This window comes from Amblyomma mixtum, chromosome 10 (assembly GCF_055824585.1).
Source record: "Amblyomma mixtum isolate Tamu chromosome 10, ASM5582458v1, whole genome shotgun sequence".
NCBI lineage: Eukaryota > Metazoa > Arthropoda > Arachnida > Ixodida > Ixodidae > Amblyomma > Amblyomma mixtum.
Window position 1 is genome coordinate 12,818,334 of NC_143021.1, and position 25,849 is coordinate 12,844,182.

The 25,849-nt window shown below is 49.4% G+C and overlaps 1 protein-coding gene across 1 annotated transcript in view; it reads right to left on the reverse strand.

Annotated features, from left to right (window-relative positions):
* The window catches only part of LOC149325158 (sodium-coupled monocarboxylate transporter 2-like), a 194,356-nt gene that overhangs the window by 148,878 nt on the left and 19,629 nt on the right, over positions 1-25,849 (reverse strand). The window contains exon 3 of the mRNA XM_089563580.1: positions 12,802-12,867. Within this exon, the coding sequence (XP_089419706.1) occupies positions 12,802-12,867 (66 nt within the window). The remainder of the gene's footprint in view (positions 1-12,801; positions 12,868-25,849) is intronic.

The following is a 25,849-nucleotide window of genomic DNA, read 5'->3' on the forward strand; positions in this document are numbered from 1 at the left end:
AGGATAACATAGATATTCATGATCTTAAGCCACATGAACTGAAATCTGTGTTCTTGTAAAGCACCATTTTTTTCTCTTTTTTGCTACCTTTGTGTGTTCTGAATATTTTTTACTCGTACTTAAGCTTTGCCTATTTCAGTTGTCATGAATGCATACATTTGTGAATGCTTTCTTTATTATGAACTATCAACCAGTGTCACCTTTAGGTTGCTGTATTGCATTTGTGCGCTCCTTTTTACTATTACATTTTTCTTTACAGTGTACTTAGAGTGTTCAATGCTTCCTTTTTTTGATATTAGTATGTAATCTTCCTCCTACTTAGAAACTTGTATTCAATGTTTTTTTTTCTCGCATAACAGAACTGCGTGCAGTGTACATACCTTTCTTATCAATTTGTTAACAAGTTTATGCTTTTGGTGTGTGCAAGTCGTACATTTTTTTACCGTTTTTTTTTATTGTACGAGCAGTACATTGTATACTTTATCATATATATCTGTTTTTCTTTCTCTTGTTTTTTTTTCTCTGTTTTGATTCTTCGATGTAAGATGTGTCGGGTTGTCGGCGTGTACTGCTGCTGCTTTGTAGGGGACGAGGACTTGTCAAGCTGCTATCGCAGCTTTTTGCCGCGCCTCCCCCATCTTTGATGAAAATAAATGGAATATACATTCTTTAATGGGCTTCCGATTAACTATATTCGCTCGTTCTCTCCTCAATATAAGCTAATTCGACACCTTACCATTTTGTGGTCGCTACAACCCAACTTTCCGCGGATCTCCACATCCTGCACGATACAAGGGTGAGCGCATAGTATGAAGTCTATTTCTTTTTTAGTCTCACCACTGGGGCTCTTCCACGAGCACTTATTCTTCTCTCGTTTCCGGAGAAAGATATTCATGATCCGTAACTTATTTCTACCTGCGCATTCTACAAAAAACTGTCCGCCACTATGCCTAGAATCTACGCCACAGTCGCCTACCGCATGGTATCATGCCCGATTCTTGCCTACCTTCGCATTGAAGTCCCCCATTGAAAGAGAGTACTGTGATTTTACTTTGTCCATTGCCGGTTCCACGTCTTCACAGAAGCTTTCAACGGTCTGGTCATCATGGCTGGATGTAGGTGCGTAGGCCTGCACCACATTCAGCTTGTACCTCTTATTAAGCCTGATTATGATACTGGTACCCACTCGTTAATACTATAAAACTCCTCTATATAGCCAGCTATTTCCTTATTGACGAAGAATCCCACACTTAGCTCTCGTGTGTCCGCTAATCCACGATAGCACAGTACGCGCCCGCCCTTGAGTACTGTATACGCCTCATCTGTCCTCCTAACCTCACCAAGCCCTATGACATCCCATTTAATACCCGCTAGTTCTCGAGCAGCGCTGCTAGGCTACCCTCAATGGATAAAGTTCCAGCGTCATACGTTGCCGCCCACCCCACAGCAAACCAATCCAATCCAGTATGGCTGCACGCGTGCAGCCGCCCATTCGCCGATCGCTCTCACGCTTGCCGCTGCTGGCTGGATTATTTATTTTTTTAGTAAACCCTCCAGCGCCGAAGCATTATAGCAGGGGAGTGGGTAGAGTATTATAGCGACGAAGAGTTAAATAAAATCACATGAGAGAGAGAAGAAAAAATGGGGGAGGGAAGATAAAGGAATTATGGATCAGCGCCGCGTGGCTTTGTTGCTCAAGTGACGCTGTTTTGGTCTCCATCCGAAGCGCTCCATATTGCAGATGACTGGTGAACGAGGTTTTCGCGCTGTTCACTTCAGACAGTGGATGAACTGACAGGCACTGATAATACAGGAGGCTTTGTATAGGAGTACTCGCCAGCCGCGACAGCAGCTCCTTATATCACGTAAGACACCACTCCCCATTAGTTATTCTGCATCGCGACGATTGGACAAACAGCTCAGTCCAAATGGCTTCTATTGCGAAGTGAGTGATGTGACTTGGTTGAAATGCAGGACGCGCACGAAGAAAGAAACTGGGCGTTGTTAATTTATTGATATCAACCACCAGAAGCAGTATGTTTCTGCTCATGAAGTGCCGTGTTCGCAGCGACGCAGCCGTGCCAGGCGAACACACTTCAAATGACTGAGGCCCGAATACAAAGTAAATATGGCGTCGCCCTATTTTGCATTCTACTCGTACTATTCAAAAGATTTTCATATCTGTTTGATTGGTTTTGTGGCAGTGCAGCGGTGTGGTCGGCGGCAATATTTTCATAGGCTACAGTTTGGCGATGGTGTGAACTGCAACGTTTTTCTTTCTCTGATTTCTGCCGGGTAGATGAAATTTCAATGATTGACAAGTTCCAATGATTTTTTATGAGCTGCAAATAGCAGATGCGATGAAAATGGGCTTTGGGTCATATCTAAAAATATTATAAACGACTAGTTTAACTTTCGCGCCACCACGAATTACAAAAGTGAAGAAATATAAAAACACTGGATTTCTTGTGGCACACTAGGGTTAAAAACAGCTAAAGCGGTTAAACAAAAAAAATGAAAACTCAAAACTCGCCTTGCAAGGTTAAGGATGTCTGTGACTTAGCTAGGCTTACTCGTGAAAACAAAAAAGTTGCAAACTTATTTAATGCACACTTCAAATCGGTTTTTACGCAAGGTGATGGCATTTTAATGTATTATTCTCCTGTCCTCCCTCCTATACCTTCTGTCCAGTGAACTGAAGAGGGCGTCCTCAATGTGATGCTTAATCTACACATTTGAAAATCTTCTGGCCCAGACCCCATTCCGAAGGGGGTTCGCAAACGCTACGGGGATGAGTGTCCAAATATTTAGATATTTTGTTTGTGAAATTATTCCACTTTAACTAAGTTACGAGTGACTGGAGGACCGCCAGGGTCAGGCACTCTAGAAAGCAACTGCGTGTAAAATTTTGACATACTCATTTCGGCAATCCATCAGAAACAGCTTTCTTAGAACCCTTCAGCGTAGATTTCATTTGATTTATTGAATACTGAAGGGCCCGTGGGCATTACACAAGGCGAGGGCAAGAACAGTGTGTAACACATCGATAAGGAAAAAGGCTCAAGGCTATTCAACAATAAATCAAATGGCACAAACATTGCATGAATACGGAAATTTTGCAGAAATGGCTAGCAGACAGACGACATATGAAATTTTTCAAGCTTTGGACAAAGTCACTAACTATAAATTAGTGCAGAAATTGGTTTGGTTTGGTTTGGTTTGTGGGGTTTAACGTCCCAAAGCGACTAAGGCTATGAGAGACGCCGTAGTGGAGGGCTCCGGAAATTTAGACCACCTGGGGTTCTTTAACGTGCACTGACATCGCACAGTACACGGGCCTCTAGAATTTCTCCTCCAAAGAAATTCAACCGCCGCAATTGAAGAAAATTCTTCAAGAATCAAGGCTAATAACTGGATTTAAGATTACCTTAGTGGACGTAAAAAATTCATCACTTCTAAACGTCATTATTGTGACAATCTTCTGGCGTTGCCCAGGGCTCGGTTTTTGGGCCTCCTCTTTTTCTCTATTAAACGATGTTGTAAATGAACTTCCCGTAAAAAAACAAACAAATTATATTTATTTGTTTGTACCTTAAAGGCCCCGAAGTACATTGGGCGAGGGGTGGATATCAAAAAAGGAATATGCAGATGACCGTGCATTATACCCAGAAATAGAAAGCCCCACGCAACAAATATTCATAAATGTTGCATTTCAGCAGATATTTGCCTTGATTGATTTATTCGGGTTTAACTTCCCGAAGCAACTATGGCTATGAGAGACGCCGTAGTGAAGGGCTCCGGAAATTTCGACCACCTGGGGTTTTTTAACGGGCACTGACATCGCACAGTACACATGACTTTGGAATTTCGCCTTCATCGAAATTCGGCCGCCGCGGCGTGTGTTGCCATGCGTCAAGGCTGGCAGATGTGTGTATATTTTGAGAAAACTGTTTTATGTGCCTTATTCACAAAACGTTAAGCTAAAGTTCAATTACTCCGCTTCCAATATTTTTTACCTGAGGTAAGATAACACTGATACATTAGCCTGTGGATAACTCACAACCTCAAATGGAATCAACACGTTGATAAAGTTACTACTAATGCCTGTAATAAGTTGTTTTTTCTCAGAGGAGAGTTAAAACTGTCCACATGCCCCGTTCGCTTACTAGCATGTAACACAATAGTATGCCCAGTACTAGATTATACAACCGTCATTTGGAATCCCTGAACGTAAACTAGCATAAAAAAGCTCGAAGGACGCAGAGAAAGGCAGAGAAAAGCAACAAAATTTTTAAAACGAGACAACTTGCCTGCACTAAGAGAGCGCAACCGAGTTTCTCGGCTAATATTCATGTATCAGGTTGTAAATGGACATTATAATGTTACCCTTTTTGATATAACTACAATTTGTTCTGGACATGCGAGAAAGCAGAAGCATCAACTAACGATGATAGCATTCCGCGTAAAAAAGAATTGCTTTAAATTTTTTTCTTAGGACATTTATTGAATCAATAACATAACTAATACCGAAGTTACTGAGCCTTTGTTGACTTCATTTGCTGCTTGCCTCTGTTGGCTTACTGATTAAGGACGTTGTCTGTGTCGTCACTTAAGCAATGCACTTAGTTTCCTCTTTGTTTATTGTCTGCGCTTATGTACCCATATGTTGTATTTCCACTATGCTTAAATCCCTTTTTCGAATTTCAATATTGGTAAATAAATAGAAAGATATAAACAGAAGAAGAGCAGAAAACGTGCACCTTCCTCAACAGCGCAGTCGCGCTTCGTCACAAGCATGGACTACTTTTTCATCCGCAGGAATGACAACAGTGCAATAATAATCGACGTTATCAGTCAATCACCACTGACGTTCTTTTTCTGCAACAGCACAACATCCACCATTAATTCCATCGACGAGAAAGGCAGCACGCTACATCACCGACCACGGCAAGTCACGAACACTACTATTAGCCCTGTCTCCTAGCCCCCTCGAATAACGTCCCGGGCCTTCCCCTTCTCCGTCCTCTGCGAAGGAGGGAGACTGCACTTTCCGGAGATGGAATACAACTGAGGTTGTCGTGGTGGGAGATCCGGCGTCCAGCACCCACTTGTCTCAAGGTAAAGGGGTGATGCCCGGCGCGGCTACTGCCTCCCGTTTCAACAAACAGGACCAAATTTCAAATTTCAAATATTTTCAAACGTAATCGCTCACCTGCCCCTGATGCTTCCAATGAACTTTACATTTGCTCGCCCAGCATACATTAATGTTACCACTTGTCTTATGGACAAGAAATTGCCGACGATTACCTTACTTCCTAATGCAAAATTTGAGCGCTGCTCATGAGCTGTTTCAGCTTTTCGATAGATTGAGGCAAAGAATTCGAGCAAGACATGCATGTACAATTACAGATAACTTGTTATTTTTCACACATATTCCCTCTTCAAGAAACACTCCAGTAACAGTTCTTGATGGTCATGAAGGAAGCTTTGTGGACGGAGAAAGGAGAAATAGAGGGATATCTGCTCGAATAGCTGCACCAATGGCTGGTTCTCAAAGACGAGGTCTGCACAAGTATTTGGCGAGGATGTCACAGCTGTAGGGGCCGTTACGAGCGAGAGGAATGGGATGTTCTCCCGCATAAGTGGTAAGATATTCCCGCTTGTGTTTATATCTACAATAAAGTCCCCACCCACCCTGCCCCCTGGCAGGTGACAGCGTTTCTTGGACAACGTTGTCAATGCCAAAGCATGCAGCGCACATCAGTCACTACCACCACGTAGCTTAAGGCCCGATTGAGGTGTCCACTGTTCCAAGAGGGCAGTTATGCGCCTTTCCTCTGGTTCAGATGTCCATCGAGATGTCTGAGAAAGATACTGCGCATTTTCTTTCCTCAAAAACCAATTTACAAATTTTACCCCCTGCTTTCCAAGCCCCCGCTCTATTGGTTTCGCAGCTGTGGGAGACAGATACTGCGCAAAAAATTACCAAAGATACTTTGGAAATTCTAAAGTGTGCTTGGCGAAAGCCTTGTGGTCAACCCACTGCCGCTTCCGCGAACCGCTTGGCGCGGATTCACGGGGCCGCTTCGGAGCCAAGTGTCTCACTCACTCGACCACCGCCGACGCGCGCGCGCTCGTTTTACCGCTACTGTATGACGTCATGGTTGCTATGCGCAGACGCGCCCCCCTTCCCCCCCCCCCCCCCCCCCCTCGGCTCGCCGGTAGCTAACGAGGGGAAGAGGTTGCGCTTTTACTTTCTCCTTTCCAAGCTGCCGCTCCATTGCTATCGCAGCTTAAAGGGTGTCCACTGCTGGTTACAACACACAACGGCGTCGGCGACGCCGCGAAACGCTGAAACGGGCGCCTAAAGGCCGGAATACATGGAGGAGGAGGAGGAGGAGGAAAACTTTTATTCCTATTTACAACGAGAGGTCGATGGGGCGAGCCGGAAGGGCCCACACCTTACAAACACTAGGAGGGATCCCTAGTCCGGGATCCCTGTAGCTTCCGCAGCGGCCCGGGCTCTAGCTACCAATGCCTGTTGGGCATGGAGTTCGGAGCAGCCGCGCAGGGCAGCTTCCCAGTCCTCTCGAGTGGGGTGGAGGTAGGGTGGGTAGGCAGGATTGGAAGGGCATGCCCACACCATGTGGTAGGTGTCCGAAAACTCCTCCTCACAGTGTGGGCACGCGCCCGAGAAGGAAGAATTGAAGTGTTTAAGTACTGCCGGGCACAGTACAGTATTGGTATAGAGGCGGAGAAGCCAGCGCTCCTCCACCCTGGTGAGGCCTTTACAGGGACGGGGATAGAGACCATGAAAAGTTTGATAAAGAGAGGTAATCTCTTTAAAGGTGATGGCCGGATTGAAATTGAATTCCGGATCAAGCTGCGGATGAGGCGACGCCCGGTGAGTAAGCGCGCGGGCGGCAGCGTCGGCTGCCTCGTTCCCCTCAAGACCCGCATGAGCCCGAGCCCACACGATGGTAGGGTGGGTCGGAAACCCTGTGTATTCGCATGCGTGGAGAATTTTGAAAGCACGGTCTGGAATATACCCTTGCTCAATATTGCGGCAGGCGCCCCTGGAGTCCGTAATAATGACTCGGGACTCTGGATCTGCGGCGGCCAGTGCAATGGCGATCTCTTCCGCAAATATAATGTTTGGGGCACGGAAAGTAAGGCCCTGAACTGTAGTGTTTTGGTGGATGACGGCCGTCGTGTACCAACCCCCATGGTGTGGGCCGGCCGCATCCACATAGAAGACACCTGGCTTATGGCCATATTGTTGAGAAATAGCCTCCGCCCGCGCGAGACGGCGAGCATCATGGGTGTCTGCAGTCATGTTCTTCGGAAGGGATCGCACCTGGAGTGCAAAGCGCCAGGCTTCAGGGATGCGGACCCGTTCTTCTGTATGTGTTGCGTAGGATATGTGTAAGCGGGTCAGAAGGCGGCTCCCCGCAGGTGTTTTGCTTAGGCGCAAGTATTGATTGTTAAGATGAGGTTCTCGTAACTCCCCAAAGGTGTTGGTCATCCCCAGACCGAGGAGACGCTTGTTGGACGTCGTTATGGGGAGGTCGAGCGCTCTCTTATAAATCTTGCGGAGAACTACTTCTAAGGCATTCTCATCGCATTTGCGTAGGTGGAGGTAGGGAGCCGAATATAAAATCCGGCTGGTCACGAATGGATTGGCCAGCCGCAGGGCATCTTTGCATCGTAGTCCCCCCCTTTTATTGGACACCCGGCGGAGCATCCGACCTACCTGGTCCCCCACCTTACGTAGCTTGTTTAGGGTAGTGTCTATCTTGCGCCTATGATGAATGAAAAGCCCCAGTACCCGGATCTCCTCGTGTTCAGGTATCGGTCCGCTAAGTAGAGAAAGGGCAATTTTGGTTGTACACTTTGAGTTGGGGCGTATGTGCACAAATTCAGATTTGCTCGGGGAGCATTCAAGACCACAGCGACGAGCGTATTCGTCCACAATAGCTGCCGCTTGTTGCAGGTTGGTCTCGATGTCTCCAACCGATTGTTGTGTTGCCCAGAGGGTGATGTCGTCCGCATACAGAGCGTGCTGCACACCGGCGACCTCTGCCAGCTGGGTAGGGAGCTTCATCATGGCCAGATTAAATAGTTATGGAGCGTTTTTACCGCGGCGAGTCGTCGATTTTCGCCCGACGGCGCAGATTTGACGCCCGGCGTCGAAAAAAACGTCCGCCGCCGCCGATCAGGACCGGCTAGATTTTGACGCGCGGCGTCCGGTGAGACCGGAAGCGGCGGCTGAAGCGAGCCAATAGCAACGCAGCAAGCCCACTCTTCCGGTCCTCTGCCTGCCGCCGCCAACATGGCTGCCACGGCTGTCGAGCTACGCAGTGTTTTTGGCACGGAAATGTTATTGTCGTGAAAATAAACGCTTCATCAGACTTGAAATGTCGCTTTTTTTTGGAGTACACGGCCGAATCTTGGATCGGAATGCCTGCGCTTCCTCCCTGAAGCGAATGTGTCGAAGAAAACCGCAGCCGCTGGTGTCCGCGGCTGAGCGGGCGTCCAAAGGTACGCGACGAAATGCATTCGAGCACGCAAATCTTTATAGATACTTAAGCGCGCGTGCTAAAATTTGTACAGTGGTGTCGAAGTGAAACTTTCCTGATTTTAACAGAATGGTTAGCGTCGCTGTTCTCACAGACCTCCTTGCACAGTGGTGTTTGCCACTTGTTGACCACATTTGCTTTCGCGTCGAGGGATACGCGGCGGCGCGCCGCCGCTTCAACACTCCATGTATCTCCAGCCGGGCGTCGCGCCGCCGCGTCGTTTTCTCCCGCGCGAATGTCGTCGAAAAAAACGTCGCGTGTATCCCGGCCTTAAGAGTTGCGCTCTAAAAAAGCTGGAGGGGACACTTAAGCTACGCTTTAATGGTATGACACGATGGAGCTAATGGGTGAATGCCCACATATGCGGAATTAGTAGATTTCGACTTTACATCCATTGATTATTGGAAATCCTCATGCCACTCCTAGCGCAGGGGTGCAGCAGATAAGCGATGCGTCAATGCTTGCAATGGCTGGCGCTGCCGCTGGTGGGTCTTCTCAGACCGAAGTTGCTCTTCCCGAGCGACAAATCATTAATTTAACGGCCAACTGCGGAACGCTCCCACCTAAGAGAAAGGTAGTGAGCACCACTGCAGAAGCTGAGAGATCAAAGGCCCTGATCTTGAGTTCGGTCTGGTAACAGCAATTGTTGAAAAGAAAATTGTGGTTGTTCTGGAAGGAAAGGCCAACGACAGTGTAGGTTCCGATCTTGAGAGGCGTGTGGGTTTCAGACATGCCCAGAAACAGTGCAAGGCGCTCGTCTACCGAGCGGGAGTACCCGTTTCGAACCCGACCGCGGCGGCCGCGTTTCGACGGAGGCGAAACGCACGAGCCGCCCGTGTGCTGTGCGGTGTCAGTGCACGTTAAAGATCCCCAGGTGGTCGAAATTATTCCGGAGACCTCCACTATGGCTCCTCTTTCTCTCTCTCTTCTTTCACTCCTATCTTCCTCCCTTCCCTTGCGGCGCGGTTCAGGTGTCCGCCGAGATATGTGAGACAGATACTGCGCCATTTCATTCCTCAAAAACCAATTTAACTTAATTTAATTTAATTTATTTCACAGACATACTCAGAAACTCAGAAACAGTAAAGGGAAGTTTCCTGGCGGTTAAAGGGACGGTATGGGATCAAAACGGCAGTCAAGTGAAAAAAGAGCCCGATTTTTGGTTCCTTCAGGGGAGGAGAGCCAGCGTGGAAGCCAAGCGGAGTGATCGAAACAGGAAAGCACATAATTCTATAAAAAGCGAAATAAACGTAATGGTCAATACTTGGCTAGAGGAACACTATCTAAACATTTTAGACGTCTCGAAAACAATTGTGGTTATTCTCAGTTTTCAAGGACGGCGTCAAGAGCCACCAAGGCAAATTTGTGCCATTAGACAAAGTAAAAAAGGACCTTCAAGAACGGTAAGATGTGCTACGTCGAAACGAAAGTGGGCATATGGCTGCAAAAGCGTCAGTCACAAAGCGAAACGAGAAGTTAAAAAGCCGTTTTGCTAGAGAGAGAATGAGAGAAAGAAAATCACTTGAAAAAATGGACAGAGAATGTTTACTACAATCGAATAAGCTCGAAGGCTCGGGTTTCGAAGTGAGTTTCGAACGAACCGCTCTGCTTTGCTGGCGAGTTCATTAGAGCACTACGTCATCACTGCAGCACAACACCCCGCGCGTCACACTGCCAGTCGTTTAACGGCCGGTGTCTCGTTATGCACGAAGCAAGTCAGCCGGAGCCGAGATCGTCGAAAGTGGATCCAACCAGACGTCGGGCGAAGTCTGATCTTCTGGTCGACATTGCCAAACGTACGAGGGATTAGCAATGGATAGAAAGCGTAAACGCGCTAAACGGGCATACGAAACCGGTGAAGAGTGGGAGCTTCGAAAACAAAGGAATGGCACATAACTGACCCCCTGGGACAGTTGACTCCTCAGTTGCGCTTTAAGCTAGGTAGTTACAGATGTGCGCTGCATGCGTTGGCATTGACAACGTTGTGGCAGACACGCGGGACTGCAGCTATAGACCGTCCACATACATTGTGTTCATGGGCGTTGGCGTAGGCAACCTTCTAGACTCCGATGATTTTCAGGACAAGAAGGGCGCATAACTGGCTCCCTGGATCAGTGGAAGCCTCAATCGCAGGTTGAGGCTCTACGTGGCAGCGGTGAGCGAAAGATGTAGGCAGCATGCGTTACTACTGACAACGTTGTTGCAGGCAACACTGTTGCAGCAATAGGCCGCAGCGTGACTTCGCGCTGGGGTTAGCTGAGCTAAACCGTAGCCATTTTTTTATTGACCTTCAAAGAAAGGTATAACGTGACCAGCTGCTGACATATCTCTGTCTCAGTGTGAACACAAAGGCTCAAGGGAGAGAGCATTTCAGAAAAAAAAAAGGAATTTTGTTCTCTGAGCCGTGCTTCGGAAAGGTGAATTGGCACTTTTGTCACGTAGAATCTTCCTTTATTGTGTGAGTTTTGGCTTAAGGCAGGTAAAAGAACCGCATTACGCAAATGGTAGCTTGGTGCAAATGTTTAAGCTGGCTGTTTTTCAAAACGACCCAAAACTTTTGTATTGACACTTTGTTCCTGAAGCCAATAACTAAAAAGTCAACTAATTATTCCTAAGTAATTAACTAGCTTTGAAGATCGAAAAATACTGCAGATTAGGCCACGCAACTTTGAACAAGCTGCTGTTAAATTCACGGGGCTCGTCCGATCAGTCCTCAATTATGGGTGCATGTGCTGGGACTCTTGCTACGCAGAGCACATAAAGAAAGTTCGCCGCCCGCGCTGGCTCGCTGATCACGGCGCTGGGCTGCTGACCCGAAAGACGCAGGTTTGACGCCGGCCGTTGAGGCTCAATTTCGATGGAGGTGAAATTCGAAGGGACCGTGCACTCTACGATGTCAGCGCACGTTACAGAACCCTAGTTGGCCGAAATTTCCAGAGCCCGTCACTACTGGCGGCCATCATAGCCTGAGTCGCTTTGGGACGTTAAACTCCAATAAACCAAACCAAAAGAAACCAAACAAAGCTCAGAAACCGCAGAAGAGGACAGTGCGTTTCGTTATCGGGAGCTACGAAGAAAAGTTTAGGATGACCTGTAGCAAACGTACACTTCGATGGAGTAAATTGAAGGACCACACGGAAAACCGTTGCCTTAAACATTTTTGGATTATTTTTTACTCACACACAGCTATACACCACAAAAAATCCATGAGGCCTACTTCTTGTCTTTCACAAAGACAGGACCACGATACAAAAAAAAAGTCCAAGAATGTTATTTTCACAGCAACCAGTTTTGCAATTTCTTTTTTTGATTTGAATTTGAATTACATGTCCTTCTGACAATAGAGCCATGGAACAGAGGCAAAAGGTGGTAACAAGGACCGCCTGACTAGGCCCCTTTGCCTTGGTAACTCGGCGACACAAGCACTAAAGAGGTACGCACGGACGTATCGCAAATGCAGCAGTTTGCCGCCCGAAGTTGCTCCCACCATTAACAGCTACACCTTTTCTACGCTTTGTGCGACAAATTTTGTCTAACTTGGTGCTTTTGTTTATGGGTTCTATTTTGAATTGCTCATTCTCCTTTGTGCCCTTCACTTCTTTTTAATGCGACAAGGGGATGCGTCCCTGCTGAAAAAAAGTTCTATGATGCAATAACCTCATAGATAATTCATCATAGAATATCATACAATCTGTATGACATATCATACAATCTGTATGATATATCATACGAATTGTATGATATATCATACAGATTGTATGATATGTCATACAGATTGTATGATATTCTATGAAGAATGATCTATGAGGTTATTGCATCATAGAACTTTTTTTTCAGCAGGGACGTACTCAACAAAGAACCTCCCCCCCCCACACACACACACAATATATAGCGTGGGCCCCAACTTCAGCGTCCCGCCAATCACATCAATATGAGAAACAGGCGTGAGCTCCGCTTGTTTCAAGCTGCACTAATAGCAGAAATGCGTTTGTAGGATTACGATGAACATAAAAAGGTGTTGCGAATAATCTGTCCCCTGAAAACGTGCCAAATTTAAGCATCTTCAGCGGTTTGCACCCGAAAAGAACTCATGAAGGTGGCGCTTGCATCTTTGTTCCAAAATGTTTTGTACTGCTAAGGGGCATTTTTCTTTTTTGAAGGAATTAAAAGCTTGAGGTCGTTAGCAGCGCGCCTGAAGACAGTATTACGGAGTTCGGCTTACCGTGAGCGAAATGTAGATCGCACACGCCGTCAGGGAAATGGTAGCGTTGAAGCGCAGACGTATGTACTGTAAGCAGAAAAAAAAGACCAATTACACGTTGCCCCGAATTTGATATATATATATATATATATATATATATATATATATATATATATATATACGTTGCCCCGAATTTGATATATATATATATATATATATATATATATATATATATATATATATATATATATACAGGGTGTCCAGGCTAAGTTTCTCCAAGCGGTAAAAGTTTAGATATTTGAGGTAGGCCAGGGAAACCACTTACATACAGCTACCAGCCGGCTTGCGCATCTAGTCAATTTTGGTATTGATATTAATTAAGGAATAATTAAGATAATTTTTCTAAATGCGTTAATATTGCCTTTAGACGGCAGATGTGAATAGCAAAAATGGAGAGCACGTTCTGAAACCCCCATGCTATTTATTTGCGATAAAGAAAGCCTCACGTGTATCTTTTTTCGGGGCTCCAAAGAAAGTCCGCGAAATACAAAATAATCACATGACTAGCGCATTCGCGCGCCACGGTTGTGCAGCTCTCAATCCTGTCTTGAGTGAACGAAATCAGCTGCTGGTATGGGGCAACGACCCCATTGCTCCGGCAGGCCGATATGTCGACGGTGGTTGCAACGCCCGCGCGAGCCAGTCTGCAAGCGTGACGGCGGAAGTTGCGCCGCAACCACCGTCGAAATATTTGATGTATATATCGACGTCTCTTTTCTCCGTGCCCCGCCGTTTCTAAGGGGGTAGGTTATGTGTAGTGTTGGTTCATAGTGGGAAAAAGCGCAGTCCTGCTGCTTCAATGGCGTTGAACTTTATTCACATTGTACTGCCGCCGTCATGCACACTGCCAGCCACTTGTCGCCTGGTACGTTTGCACAGGGCGGAGCACCCGCCCCTCTGCGCTTCTCTATTGCCTCCTGAAATCTTTACAATTCCGGTCTGTGTGAAAGGGAGGTGGTAAAGAGGCTGGATACCCTCATCTGGCCTAACACGCAACTGGGAACGCCCTGATGCGACGGTTGTATGCGCTAATGTATGGTGCCATTCCCAATCGAAATGCTACCTTGTATGCGGGGTGGCGAAATGCGATGCACTATGTCCAATGGACACAAAATATAAGTGTAAGAATATTGTTCTCATAGTTTCTTTCATACTCTGGGAGGAATGGCGCAGCAGGGATAAACCTGGGCGAAAGCAAGAAAACATACACGCTAGCGTCGACTTTCAAGTTTTGCTCATGGCTGTCGATATGGCGAATTTATACATGGTAACACGCCACTCGAAAATTGCAAGATGAACAAAATCAGCCAATGGATGCGAGGTACGACACGCAAAGAATGACAACACGCATGAGCATTAAACACATCTCAGCCAGTCACAAGCGATTCACAGTACGTGATGAATCCGTAGCTGTAAGCAATACACTAAACTATGTAAAAGAAAACAGGCATCGATGAGAACCAACATGAGAATGAAGATAACGACTGCAGAACAGGCGAAAAGCTTGTACAACTGAGAAGATGCCTTCTGCCTCCTTAGGAGCTTTTTCCAGGACACAACCGAACTAAGAGAAAATCGCGTTACAAAAAGCCGCAACAACCGCGCCGGAAGAATAAAAGTAAATGAAAAAAACGAACTTGAGAGCTGAAGCGCCGGAAGAATAAAAGTAAATGAGCAAAAACGAACTTGACAGCTGGAGCGCCAACAACAAATGATCATGAAGTCTAAAACGTGAACAATAACACAACTATAAAAGAAAAAAGTCTCCAAATAACAGGACATCAAAAAACATTCTAAAAACGCCAGTAGTCCCGCCATCGGTTCATTAAGACGTTTTCAATGTCGTGAGCTATCACAATAATTCTTCCACACAAGAATTGTTTTGTTAAACGCTAATCTTTTCGAATTCCATTTCGATGCTCGGACAGATAGCGCCTGCGGCTTCAAGAGAGAAGTCTTCACAAATAACTCAGCGGTAGAAGGATTTGCAGATTTTACACTTTCATGAGAAATATTGAAGCTTGACCTCAACTTCCACCGTATTGGCATGCTTTCGGAAAAATTCTTGCCGAGTGAGGCCTTCAGTTGATCCAGTTTGTCGTCACGTCAATTTCTGGTGAACGCGGCGTAATTGTCATTATGACAGGGCGTCATGTGGCGTCACATGTTGTACTCCTTCGGCACATACACAGATTGACGGCCGACTAAACATATCACGTAGTCCGGGGACTGATTGAAGAAATACGACTGGTCCGATCGAGGCTCGAAACACCTATTTTAATCTTCAACTTTTCGTTTCGGTAAAGCCTTCGACAGCGACAAACCAACACTAAACTTTCACAACAAAAGCCTAGGTTCTTACTGCCACAAGGGCCGTAGAAAATATCGAAACGGATGTGGCTGAAGTGAAACGCCAGTAAGAGAGGGTTGTCGCCGAATGGCAGTCGGTACGGAGACACGAGTAATATAGTTTCCTAACTAATGTCAAAAAGGCTCCAAAAAATTGGAAAAACCCAAAATGAGGGGGTTGGATTTCAAACTCTGCATGCGGCAAGTCGACCCTGAAACATATAGCAGGTAGTTTTGGCTTACTCGACAAACCAAAATGTATGCCTTTGTAGGGATGCTTGAATGCACTGCGACTTACCGGTACTCCCTGAAGGCGGAGAAGAAACAAGCAAAGGTGATGGGCATCTTAATTTCCGCCTCCTTTTGTGTGCCTTAACATTGCTCTGCAATTCCTTATATCCAACTGCTAAAACTGGTAGATGATAATCTATGCCAGCTAAATGTGGCGCCCATTATACCTGCAGTCTTTCTCACCTTTGTTGTTGTCGTGTCCGGTCGCTGTATTGAATGCAGCGAAAGACGCACACGGTACTTTAAGACTTCGTTTATTTAAAGTTGATGAGGGTGCGACCAGCGTCGACCGAGGCAGGAGCCGAACTGGCCGCCCGAAGAAAGGAGGGAGCGGAGAAGCGTCCACGGGAGGGAGTGGCTTCCCAGAACAGGAGGAGGATGCGGGGGGCGCACCATGGGGGGGGGGCATCTGGCGACAGCGTGCGACGAGGGGCAAGTAGTCGTTAGGAGGAGGATGCGAGTGGTCGTTAGGAGGAGGATGCGGGTGGTCGTTAGGAGGAGGGTGCGGGGGCGCACACACACAAAAGCAATAAGGGGACACAACACTTCCTTCCCCCTTAGAAGTTGCCTGGTATCGTGCAGGGGGTCGGCGCTCACGCGTGGAGGCGCGCTGGCTTTGTGCGCTCGGGGGAGAAACACTTGTAGGCTGGCTGTTGTTCGCTGTGTCTCCTAGGTCTGTCCTGGGCGAAGTCTCTTCTTCCGGGAAGAGGTGCCAGGCTATGTGGGAAGATGGTGCACGTGTTCTCTCCGCTGGCGGACAGCTCTCAGACGGCGTCGTAAATCTACGCAGCTGGTTGAGATGTCGGCGTGCTACTGTGCCATGTATGTTGACGAGCCAAGAGCGCAGGCCTATGCGTCTGACAATTGTAGCTTCCTCCCAGCGTGGCTTTTTCAGAAACTGTCGGGCGAGGACGCGCTGCCCCTCATTAAGCGTGCCGCAGCGCGGAATTGCTTTTTCTTCCCGGAACGTCTCTGCCTTTGGCTCGGGGAGGATGGCTGTGAGCTGGGTTCGCATTTCACGCTCGAACATCATTTTCGAGGGGGTCTCGCCTGTTGTGCTCTGAACCGTCGTGTGCTGCTTGAAGAGAAAGCGCGCAAGGCGGCGCTGCAGCGAGCCTGTCTGATCTCTTTCAAGGGCGCGTTTTAGCTCGGCTACGTAGCGCTCGGCTTGTCCGTTTGTCGCTGGGTGGTAGGGGGCCGATGTAACTGATGAGATCCCGTTGTCGCGATAAAACTTGAGGATCTCCGCAGACACAAACGGTGTTCCGTTGTCAGATACTACCTTGCGTGGCAGGCCGAACGTTGCAAATAGTGATCGGAGGTTGTCAATGACTGCTGCTGAAGTCGTCTGTCCCATTTGCCTTATCTCAAGCCACTTTGTGTAGGCGTCTACGACCACAAGGAAAGTGCAGCCCTCAATTGGTCCTGCAAAATCAATGTGCAATGTGTGCCATGGTGTGTCTGGCTTTTCCCATTCTGGGACAGGAGCTTTCGGCGGGGCGCTCCGGCTGCTCTGGCAAGGCTTGCATTCTCGCACCACTGTTTCGATGTCCGGCGTGGATGAGAGACATAGCTTGTGCGCGTAGTTCTCTCGGCATCACAACTCGGGACCCAAATATGATGCAGCCGCGATGGGTGCTCAACTCTGTAGCTCGCCTGCGGTAAGCGTCGAAGTTGTCCCCTTTGAGTTTATGCACGTTGCCTTGTTGAACAGCTGTGTAAACTAGCCGGAGAGCTGCGCACTTCTGCGTAGATGCTGCAACTGTGCCTGCTGTAAGCGGAGGTTCTGGCAGTGCTTCGAACATCAGAACGTCTCCTGGTGGAAATGGTTCGTCAACAGTTGCGTCTAGTGGCAGACGGCTTAGCGCATCGGCGTTTTGATGTTTACTCCCATTGCGGTAGACCAGAGCGTAGTCGTACGCTGAGAGTTTGATGGAATGCTGCGTCGGCTCGATGACACCTTGCTGCTCCAGTTTGTCCAACTCTTTTTCAACTGAATCTCGGAGAGCAAACGGCACCGGCCTGGCCTTCAGAAATTTGGGTTGCGCGTTGTCCAACAACTCCAGTGTGACCGGGGGCCCTTCGTTTCCTGGAATCTCTTCCGAGAATACTCTTTCGTATTTCTCTTGCAGTTGCTCAACCATGTTCTGGCTCGGCGTCTGGTGTATGCCGCATATCATCACGCCTAGTGGAGAAAACCAATTTCTCCCTAGAAGGCTTGATCCTGTGCCCTTCACAACAAGCAGAGGTAGCGTATGGGTCTGGCCGTTGTAGTTAACCTGCACGTTGGCAGAGCCCAATAGTGGCAGATTCTGTCCTGACCACGTTCGCAGGTGCGTGTCGTCTTGTTGCAGGGCGGGTGCGTCAGATGGCCATGAAGTTCGGAACGTGTCCTCACTGATCAGAGTACAGGCTGCGCCGGAGTCCACCTCGAACTTAATCAGCTGGTGATGTACGCTTACTTCTGTAAAAATCTTCGGTCGCGTGCCGAGATTCATGGTGTTCAGGTCGTACAACACAGATGGTGTTGCTGATGTTGTTCCATGGAGATCAGATAGCGGCGTATTCTCTGAGGCGTTGACGCTGTGATTAGGCTGGGAAGGTGACTTTATCTTGGCAAGTCTCCGTTTCGTAATGCATGCTCTTTCGATATGCCCTCGCTTGTGGCAAAAATTACACGTGGCTGACTGGAATCGACATCCCTGGGGGTTGTGTTGGTCGTCACACCGCCAGCAGCGTTGTGCCTTTTTGACCGATTTTACAACAACAGAAGGCTTGCGCACCTGGTTGCTTGTCTGGTGTACCGGCTCGGTGTTCCGGCGAATCCCTCTCTGCTGGTGACCGGCGCTCTCCGCTCGAACGGCGATGTCGTAAGCTTTGCTGAATGTGAGGTCCTTCTCAGCGAACAGGCGCTGCTGCAGTGACTCGTCACTCAGTCCGCACACAAATCTGTCGCGTAACATCACGTCCAAGGGAAGCATGGTGGTGTTAGCAGAAGAAGCTGCGTCTCCCTCCTGCCCGGTAGCTGTTGTCGACAGCGTTCCAAAATTGCAGTCGGCAGCGAGCTTCTTGAGCGCGGCTACGTAGGCGCTCACAGTTTCTCCTCCCAGTTAATCTCGTCGTTGGAAGCGAGCCCGGCTGTAGACCTCGGATGGCCTTGGGTCGTAGTGCTTTTGCAGCGCTTTTACGATGTCGTCGTAAGACACTGCCGCTGGTGTGCTTGGCTGAATAAGGGCGCAGACAGTATCGTAGGTCTGCTCCCCGCACAGCGTCAGCAGGTTGGCCCTCTTCAAGGCTGGGTCTGTGATGTTGTTAGCTTCAAAGTAGAACTGAAGGCGTCCAACCCACGATGACCACGATGAGCCGTTGAACTCTGGTATCTGATTGGGAAACCCTCGCGTAGCCATGGCTTGTCAATAGCGTTGCGTAGCGCGGGTCGAATCCACTTTCTCGTCGCCACTGTCGTGTCCGGTCGCTGTGTTCAATGCAGCGAAAGACGCACACGGTACTTTAAGACTTCGTTTATTTAAAGTTGATGAGGGTGCGACCAGCGTCGACCGAGGCAGGAGCCGAACTGGCCGCCCGAAGAAAGGAGGGAGCGGAGAAGCGTCCCAGAACAGGAGGAGGATGCGGGGGGCGCACCATGGGGGGGGGGGGGCATCTGGCGACAGCGTGCGACGAGGGGCAAGTAGTCGTTAGGAGGAGGATGCGAGTGGTCGTTAGGAGGAGGATGCGGGTGGTCGTTAGGAGGAGGGTGCGGGGGCGCACACACACAAAAGCAATAAGGGGACACAACAGTTGTCAAGTAAGCAAACAAGGGAAGGGGAATGAGGGGCTCGTTATAAATATGAAAGAAGCCAACAGCCACAGATTCATATTTATAACGAGCCCCTCATTCCCCTTCCCTTGTTTGCTTAATTGCTTAGCGAGGGCCTCGGTTCTGGCAGCCTTGACTCCATAGGAAGCATAAGAGGGTTCTCACGCAGCTTCCACCCTCTCCGTTCGATGATGTTCTACGTCACTACCTGCGGTTACTCAGGACGTTCTACGTCCGCCGCTTATGAACTTGGGTGGCGCTGATGAACACTCTCAAGGTTAGGTTACTTGTAAACATAAATACCCCCGAAAGCAGAAGATTTGACAGCCGTCGCCGTAGCTCAGAGGTAGAGCACCGGACGCGTAATTCGGAGGTCGTGGGTTCGGATCCCACCGGCGGCAGTGGTTGTTTTTTCTTCTGCTTTTCTAATCAATTAGCTTTAAGCGATGACATGTTCAGTAATATTCTAAATTGATCAACACCACAAAATAAATAAATTAATTTAAAAAAAAATCCCCTTTGTTGTCAAGGTATTTCGAGCTGCAATTTTGCTGTTAAGCTGTGTAAAACGAGGAGTTTTACGTGAGAGTAGGAACAGGGTTTTAGGAGTGAGGAAGAACAAAGCTTTCCCAGGGTTGCTGGCAGTCAGGAACTCCGTGGCTTAAGCGGGAACAAATAAAGGCTACATTAGCACTTTTTGTCTTCCTTTGGGTCATGAGATTTAAACTCAACAGCGGCTTCAAGCAGCACTCCGCCTTCCACCCCTCAAAAAAAAAAAAAGAAACACGCAGGTCTTCTTGCCTTCTCAGGCGCGCTTTGTGTGTGTGATGTGCACACGGAATCGTTGAGGATATTTGAACGCCGTCCGACAGCGGAGCGCCGCGCGTGCCAGCCCCACGTTGGGCGTGTGCACGTGCGAATGGTGTGTGCGAGGCGGGCATGAGGAGCGGAGAGCTGTCGTGTCAGGAAACCGTGATGCTGGGAGTTTTCTTGAATCAACGACGAAAGCCTACGGCGTCCCATCAAGCGTGGAGGTGGCAGCCGTCGGACGTTGGGTGCGTGCTTCCGTGGACTTCCCTTGGATCACCGACGCAGGCCTATTGCGTCCCTTTCAAGTTTGTAGGTGGCAGCCGATGGATTGAGGGTCCGTGCTGCCGAGGCTTCCTTAAATAGCCTGCATAAGCCTACGGCGTTTTCTGACGCCGTCGACGGGGCTTGGCTACGCCTTTCTCGCTGCTGCTGCCAAGTTCGTGGGTCGGCTGACAGGAGTTCATCAGCGTCTCCCGTGTTCCACCTTAGCACCTGGCTCTCTACCACCGCTTCCTTCGAATCGACACCAGCGACGCATCGCAACTCATCAACCCGCGTCCTTGCAGCTTGCAAGGCATTCCCGCTTCACCTGGTACGCTTCTTATCTGGTGAACTCTTTCCTTTTACTTGGAGCACGGCCAAGTCAGAACTGCTGGTGATTCCCCCCGAAAGGATCCTGCAGGAAAAGAAAGAATATGGAAGTCAAGTACGAGCGTCCCAAGATCACGGTCAAGACGGCGGGAGGACAGGTAATACCGGAGGTCGAGAGGATTCGGGTACTCGGGCTGCTCGTCCAGCGAAACCGAGTCAACGGTGAAACGGTCAACAAGCTCGCGGGCAAGGCGGCTGCGGCAATGAGACTCATCAAGAGGGTGTCCAACAGAAAAGCGGGGATGAAGGAGGAGAGCCTGACTAGGCTCGTTCAATCCTTCGCAGTTAGCCACATAACGTACGTGGCCGCCTTCCACAACTGGAGGCCGAGTGAACGTAACAAGATAGACGCCACCATACGCAAGGCGTATAAGGCGGCACTAGGTCTCCTCGGGGGCACGAGCACCGAAAAATTCATGGCGCTGGGAGTCCACGACACGCTGGACGAAATAGCCGAAGCACAGAGAACGGCGCAACTCGAGCGTCTCTCCGAAACGAGAACCGGAAGACAGATACTGCGGGACCTTGGCCTCGAACCGAGGGAAGGCAAGCAGCAGAAAGACGTACCTATACCAGATAGCATCAACAGAAAGCTCAGGGTCTTCCCGATCCCGAAGAACGTGAACCCCGAGCACAACAGGGAGCGGAGGTTGGCGAGGGCCAGGGCTCTCGTGGACCTCCACGCCAGAGAAGAAGGCGCCGCCTACGTGGACGCGGCAGAGTATCAAGGGAGCACCGACGCATACGCGGCGGTGGTTGTCGGGGCATCGACGGGTGCAACGAAGACCGCGGTGAGCGTCCGGACTCGAGAAGCGCACCGGGCGGAGGAGGTGGCCATCGCCTTGGCCGTTTCCGACCCCGGATGTACTACAGTGTTGTGTGACTCTAGAACGGCAGTGAAGAACTACGCCAAGGGTAGGGTATGTAGTGAGGCCGCGCGCATACTGCGCAAGGCCGAAGACATCGGACGCAACAGTCCTGTGGTGACCAAGTGGTTTCCGGCCCACATGGGCAGTGACGTGTCGGAACGCGGAAACGTGAACCACAACGAGACGGCCAACTCGGCCGCGCGAGGACTAACCAACCGCGCGGCTGAAAGCACGGCCGACTCGGAGTCCTGGTCGCGGCGCAGTGCCAAGGACAAGATGACCACCTTCAACGAAATAGTGAAATGGTACAGACTGAACAGACAGACTATGCCGCCACCTCACCCGGGGCTTACCCGGAAGGAGGCAGTGTTATATAGACAGTTACAGACGGGGTCCCTGCTCACCCCGGTGCTAGCTAAGCACGTGTGTCCGAGTGTGCACGCGAGCGACATATGCAGACTGTGCGCGAAGGAGAGAGCCACCGCGGCACACATCCTTTGGGACTGTAGCGTAAATCCGCGCGAAGCCAGCGATAAGACGACGATCCCGCCGCAGCTAGAGGCTGCAACGAGGAGCTGTGATCAAAAGACACAACTCAAGGCCGTCCAGCAGGTCTCGGCAGCTCTCGAGAGGCAGCGACCGAGCGAAACCGAGGAGAGGGGGGCGGCACCCCCAGGAAGGGGGCGGCGGCCCTCTCGAACCCGCGGAAGTAGCGAGGGACGTAACAAGACCTCAAGGAGCACAACGCACGAGATTGACGTAGTGGCCGCGTCGCGGTAAAAGCTTGTCCTCCCTGCTTGGAGGGAGCCTAACCGACTCTGCAGGCTTTCTAAATAAAAGTTGTTCTCTCTCTCTCTTGCAAAGCGTGTTGAGTGTCTGTTTTTCTTGGTGTTTTCGCTTTTTTTTACTGGGTCCTTTCCTTTAAAGTATAAATACGGCTTCGTTTTTTTTGTTTGGTCCGTTTGTTTTCTTCGATCTTGCATGGATAGCGGTCCCCTTCGGCAGTCGGGGACGCATCACCAAATCACGACAGTTTGCAATCCAAAGTGTCTTCAAATTCAAAGTGTCTTCAGCGTCTTCACATCTTTTATCAGTAGCAGTAGTCCACGCCTCGTCTTTGGAATGCGATTACACCGGATGTGCGAAACAGCACTGCGGCCGGAACGCGCCGCGAGACGATCGAGTAATGGACCAATTTACAGATTACTTCTGCCGTGCCAAATTTGAGGTGCATCGCTCGTTCCTTTTATTACCAGCTCAGTACATTCGCCTCATACGAGATGAAAAGTCAGAGATACAGGCAAAGGTAGGGTGTTACTGCCTCTCACCATCACATCACGTCACTTTAGAACCTTAAAAGACTCACAGTTAAGGGTAAGACATAAGGGGTGGGTACAGATATCGCGTGTTGCGCAAATAAACGCGCGCGGTAGAATGATTCTCCCAGTTAAACGGGCGCATTGTTCTAGCTGAAATTTCGCAAAGAAGTGGCATTTGGTCGGCAGAATTGTTTTATACCACGTTTGCTTGGGGTACTTATCTGATTCGAACAGAGTAAGTCGGATATTCACAACGTCTGCGGTGACGACGAAGGAAATGAAGCCGCTCTGTCAGCGATCGCACCGGTGGTGCCATCTCGCGTGTTGGTGGTGAAGATTCGGCAAAAGAGGGGGACTCTGGAGGTTTGAAGACGCTCTTTCAACTGGTTTTTTAATGGTCACAGAAAACTTAATTAGCTTGGCCAAACTAAGTTTTCAGCAAGTTAAAATTTCTGTGACCATTAAAAGATCAGGTGAAAGAGCGTCTTCAAACATCCCGAACCTCGCTCCATTGCTGAATCCTCGCGGCCAACAAACGAGATGGCGCCACCGGTGCGATCGCTGACAGAGCGGCTTGATTTCCTTCGTCGTCGCCGCAGACGATGTGACTCTCTGACTTATTCTGTTGGAATCAGGTAAGTACCCCAAGCAAACGGGGTATAAAACAATTCTGCCGAACAAATGCCACTTCTCTGCGAAATTTCAGCTCGAACAATGCGCCCGTTTATTTGCGCAACACGCGATTGATAAAGACCCACAGTTAGGGGTAAGACATAAGGGGTGGCTACAGATGGAATCTAGCTTTATTTACAAAGATGCTATTGGTTAAATATGACAGTTATGTAATTCGAAAATGAGGATGGACAGGTGGTTGCAGTGACGTCGTGTGGAAGGCCGTTCCAGTCTTTGGCTGAGCGAAGAAAGAATGATGCAGCAAACGTTGTGGTATGAGCCTGTGGACGGGAAATTTGCAGGGTATGACCAAGGCGGTGTGAAATGCGTACTGTAGGGCCTTTCACCGTGTGTAGGGCTCATTTAGGGTGGAATACGAAATGAGCTGTAAAAACAACATGAAATAAGCACATATTGGCGATCCTACGAAGACAACAAAATTGGTTAGGCTCCACACTGCTTTTGAAGATGATATGGTGATATCATATTAATAGCATCAATGAATGAATCTAGCGGCTCGGTTCTGTAGCGATTGTAGTGATGTTAACGAATAGATTTTGTTGGGGCTCCAAATAGGGGATGCATATTCTAGATTTGTTCGAGCCAGGGACTTGTAGGCAAGAAGCTTAACATCTGGCGGTGCATGCCGCAAATGACGTTTCAAGAAACCAAGGGTTTTGTTAGCTGACGGTAGAATGTTAGTGACATGCGCATTGAAGGTTAGATCTTGGCTTCAGGTTACACCCAAGTATTTATGGGAATTGGTTAATTTTATGGCGACGCCAGAGATTACATAAGGGAATAAAAGGGGCTTCTGTTTGCGGTGAAATGGCATGTGTTTGCGTTTATTGGGGTTAAGCTCCACAAGCCACTGGCTGCGCCAGTCTTCTCGTCAGTTAGGTAGTTTTGGAGTGCTAGATGATCGGATGGATTACTGCGGTAGACAATGCAGTCATCGCCGAACATGCGGATGTTAGAGGGAGCATGAATGGGTAAATCGTTGATATTGATACGTGGCGGCTAGAAGCAGTAATAGAAACAGCAGACGTAATCTGCTACGCAAGGGACCGACGGCTTGGAGTAGTCTCACAGCACACAAGCTTGCACCTCAGCGTCGTCTTCTTAACAAAACCACTTCGTCGTCCTCCCAGCGTCCGTAGCATGACCCCCCTCGCGGCAAAAGCACCGTCCCGGTGCGCACTACACAGGCCAGCTAGACGGCGAGTTGTAAGGTTTGAGGCGGGACACATGGACGATGTCGGTGCGGGGAGCAGCGGCCGAGGATGGCGGATGTAGCGGGGTGATCTCGTACGTCACCGCGGTCACCGGACGTACGACCCGATAAGGGCCTGTATATCGGGGAAGCAGTTTTTCACAAAGGCCCACACGGCGGGAAGGGACCCAGAGTAAAACAAGAGAGCCAGGAGAGTAGGTGACTTCACGACGGCGACAGTCATGACGTCGTTTCTGATTGACTTGGGAGGCTGACAGCCGCTGGCGGGCGACAAGACGGGCAGCGTCGGCGCGAGCGATGGCGTCCCGAGCGTAAGGACTCGTGGAGGCGGTGGCGGGCAGCACACTGTCGAAGGGCAGCAAAGGATCGCGGCCAAAGAGAAGATAAAAAGGGGAGAAACCGGCTGTATCGTGACGCGTAGAATTGTAGGCGAATGTAACAAATGGGAGGCTAATATCCCAGTCGCGGTGATGGTCGGAGACGTACATGGAAATCATGTTGGTGAGGGTACGGTTCAGACGTTCAGTGAGCCCGTTCGTCTGCGGATGGTAGGCCGTGGCGAATTGATGACGGACGGAGCAGAAGCGGAGCAGTTCGGCGACCACTTTGGAAAGAAAGCAGCGGCCGCGATCGGTGAGTAGGTGACGGGGAGCACCGTGGTGGAGTATGACGTCGTGCAGGAGAAAGTCAGCGACATCAGTTGCGCAGCTGGTTGGGATCGCTCGGGTAATAGCGTAGCGCGTGGAGTAGTCCGTCGCGACCGCGATCCATTTGTTTCCCATAGCAGACACCGGAAAAGGGCCGAGCAGGTCGAGACCGACACGGGAAAACGGGTCTTCGGGGATGGGAATCGGCTGAAGGTGTCCGGGAGGGAGAACCGAGGGCGTCTTCCGTCGTTGGCACAGCTCGCAAGCGGCCACATAACGGCGGACAGAACGGTATAGACCGGGCCAAAAGAAGCGGCGGCGCACGCTGTCGTAGGTGCGGGAGACTCCAA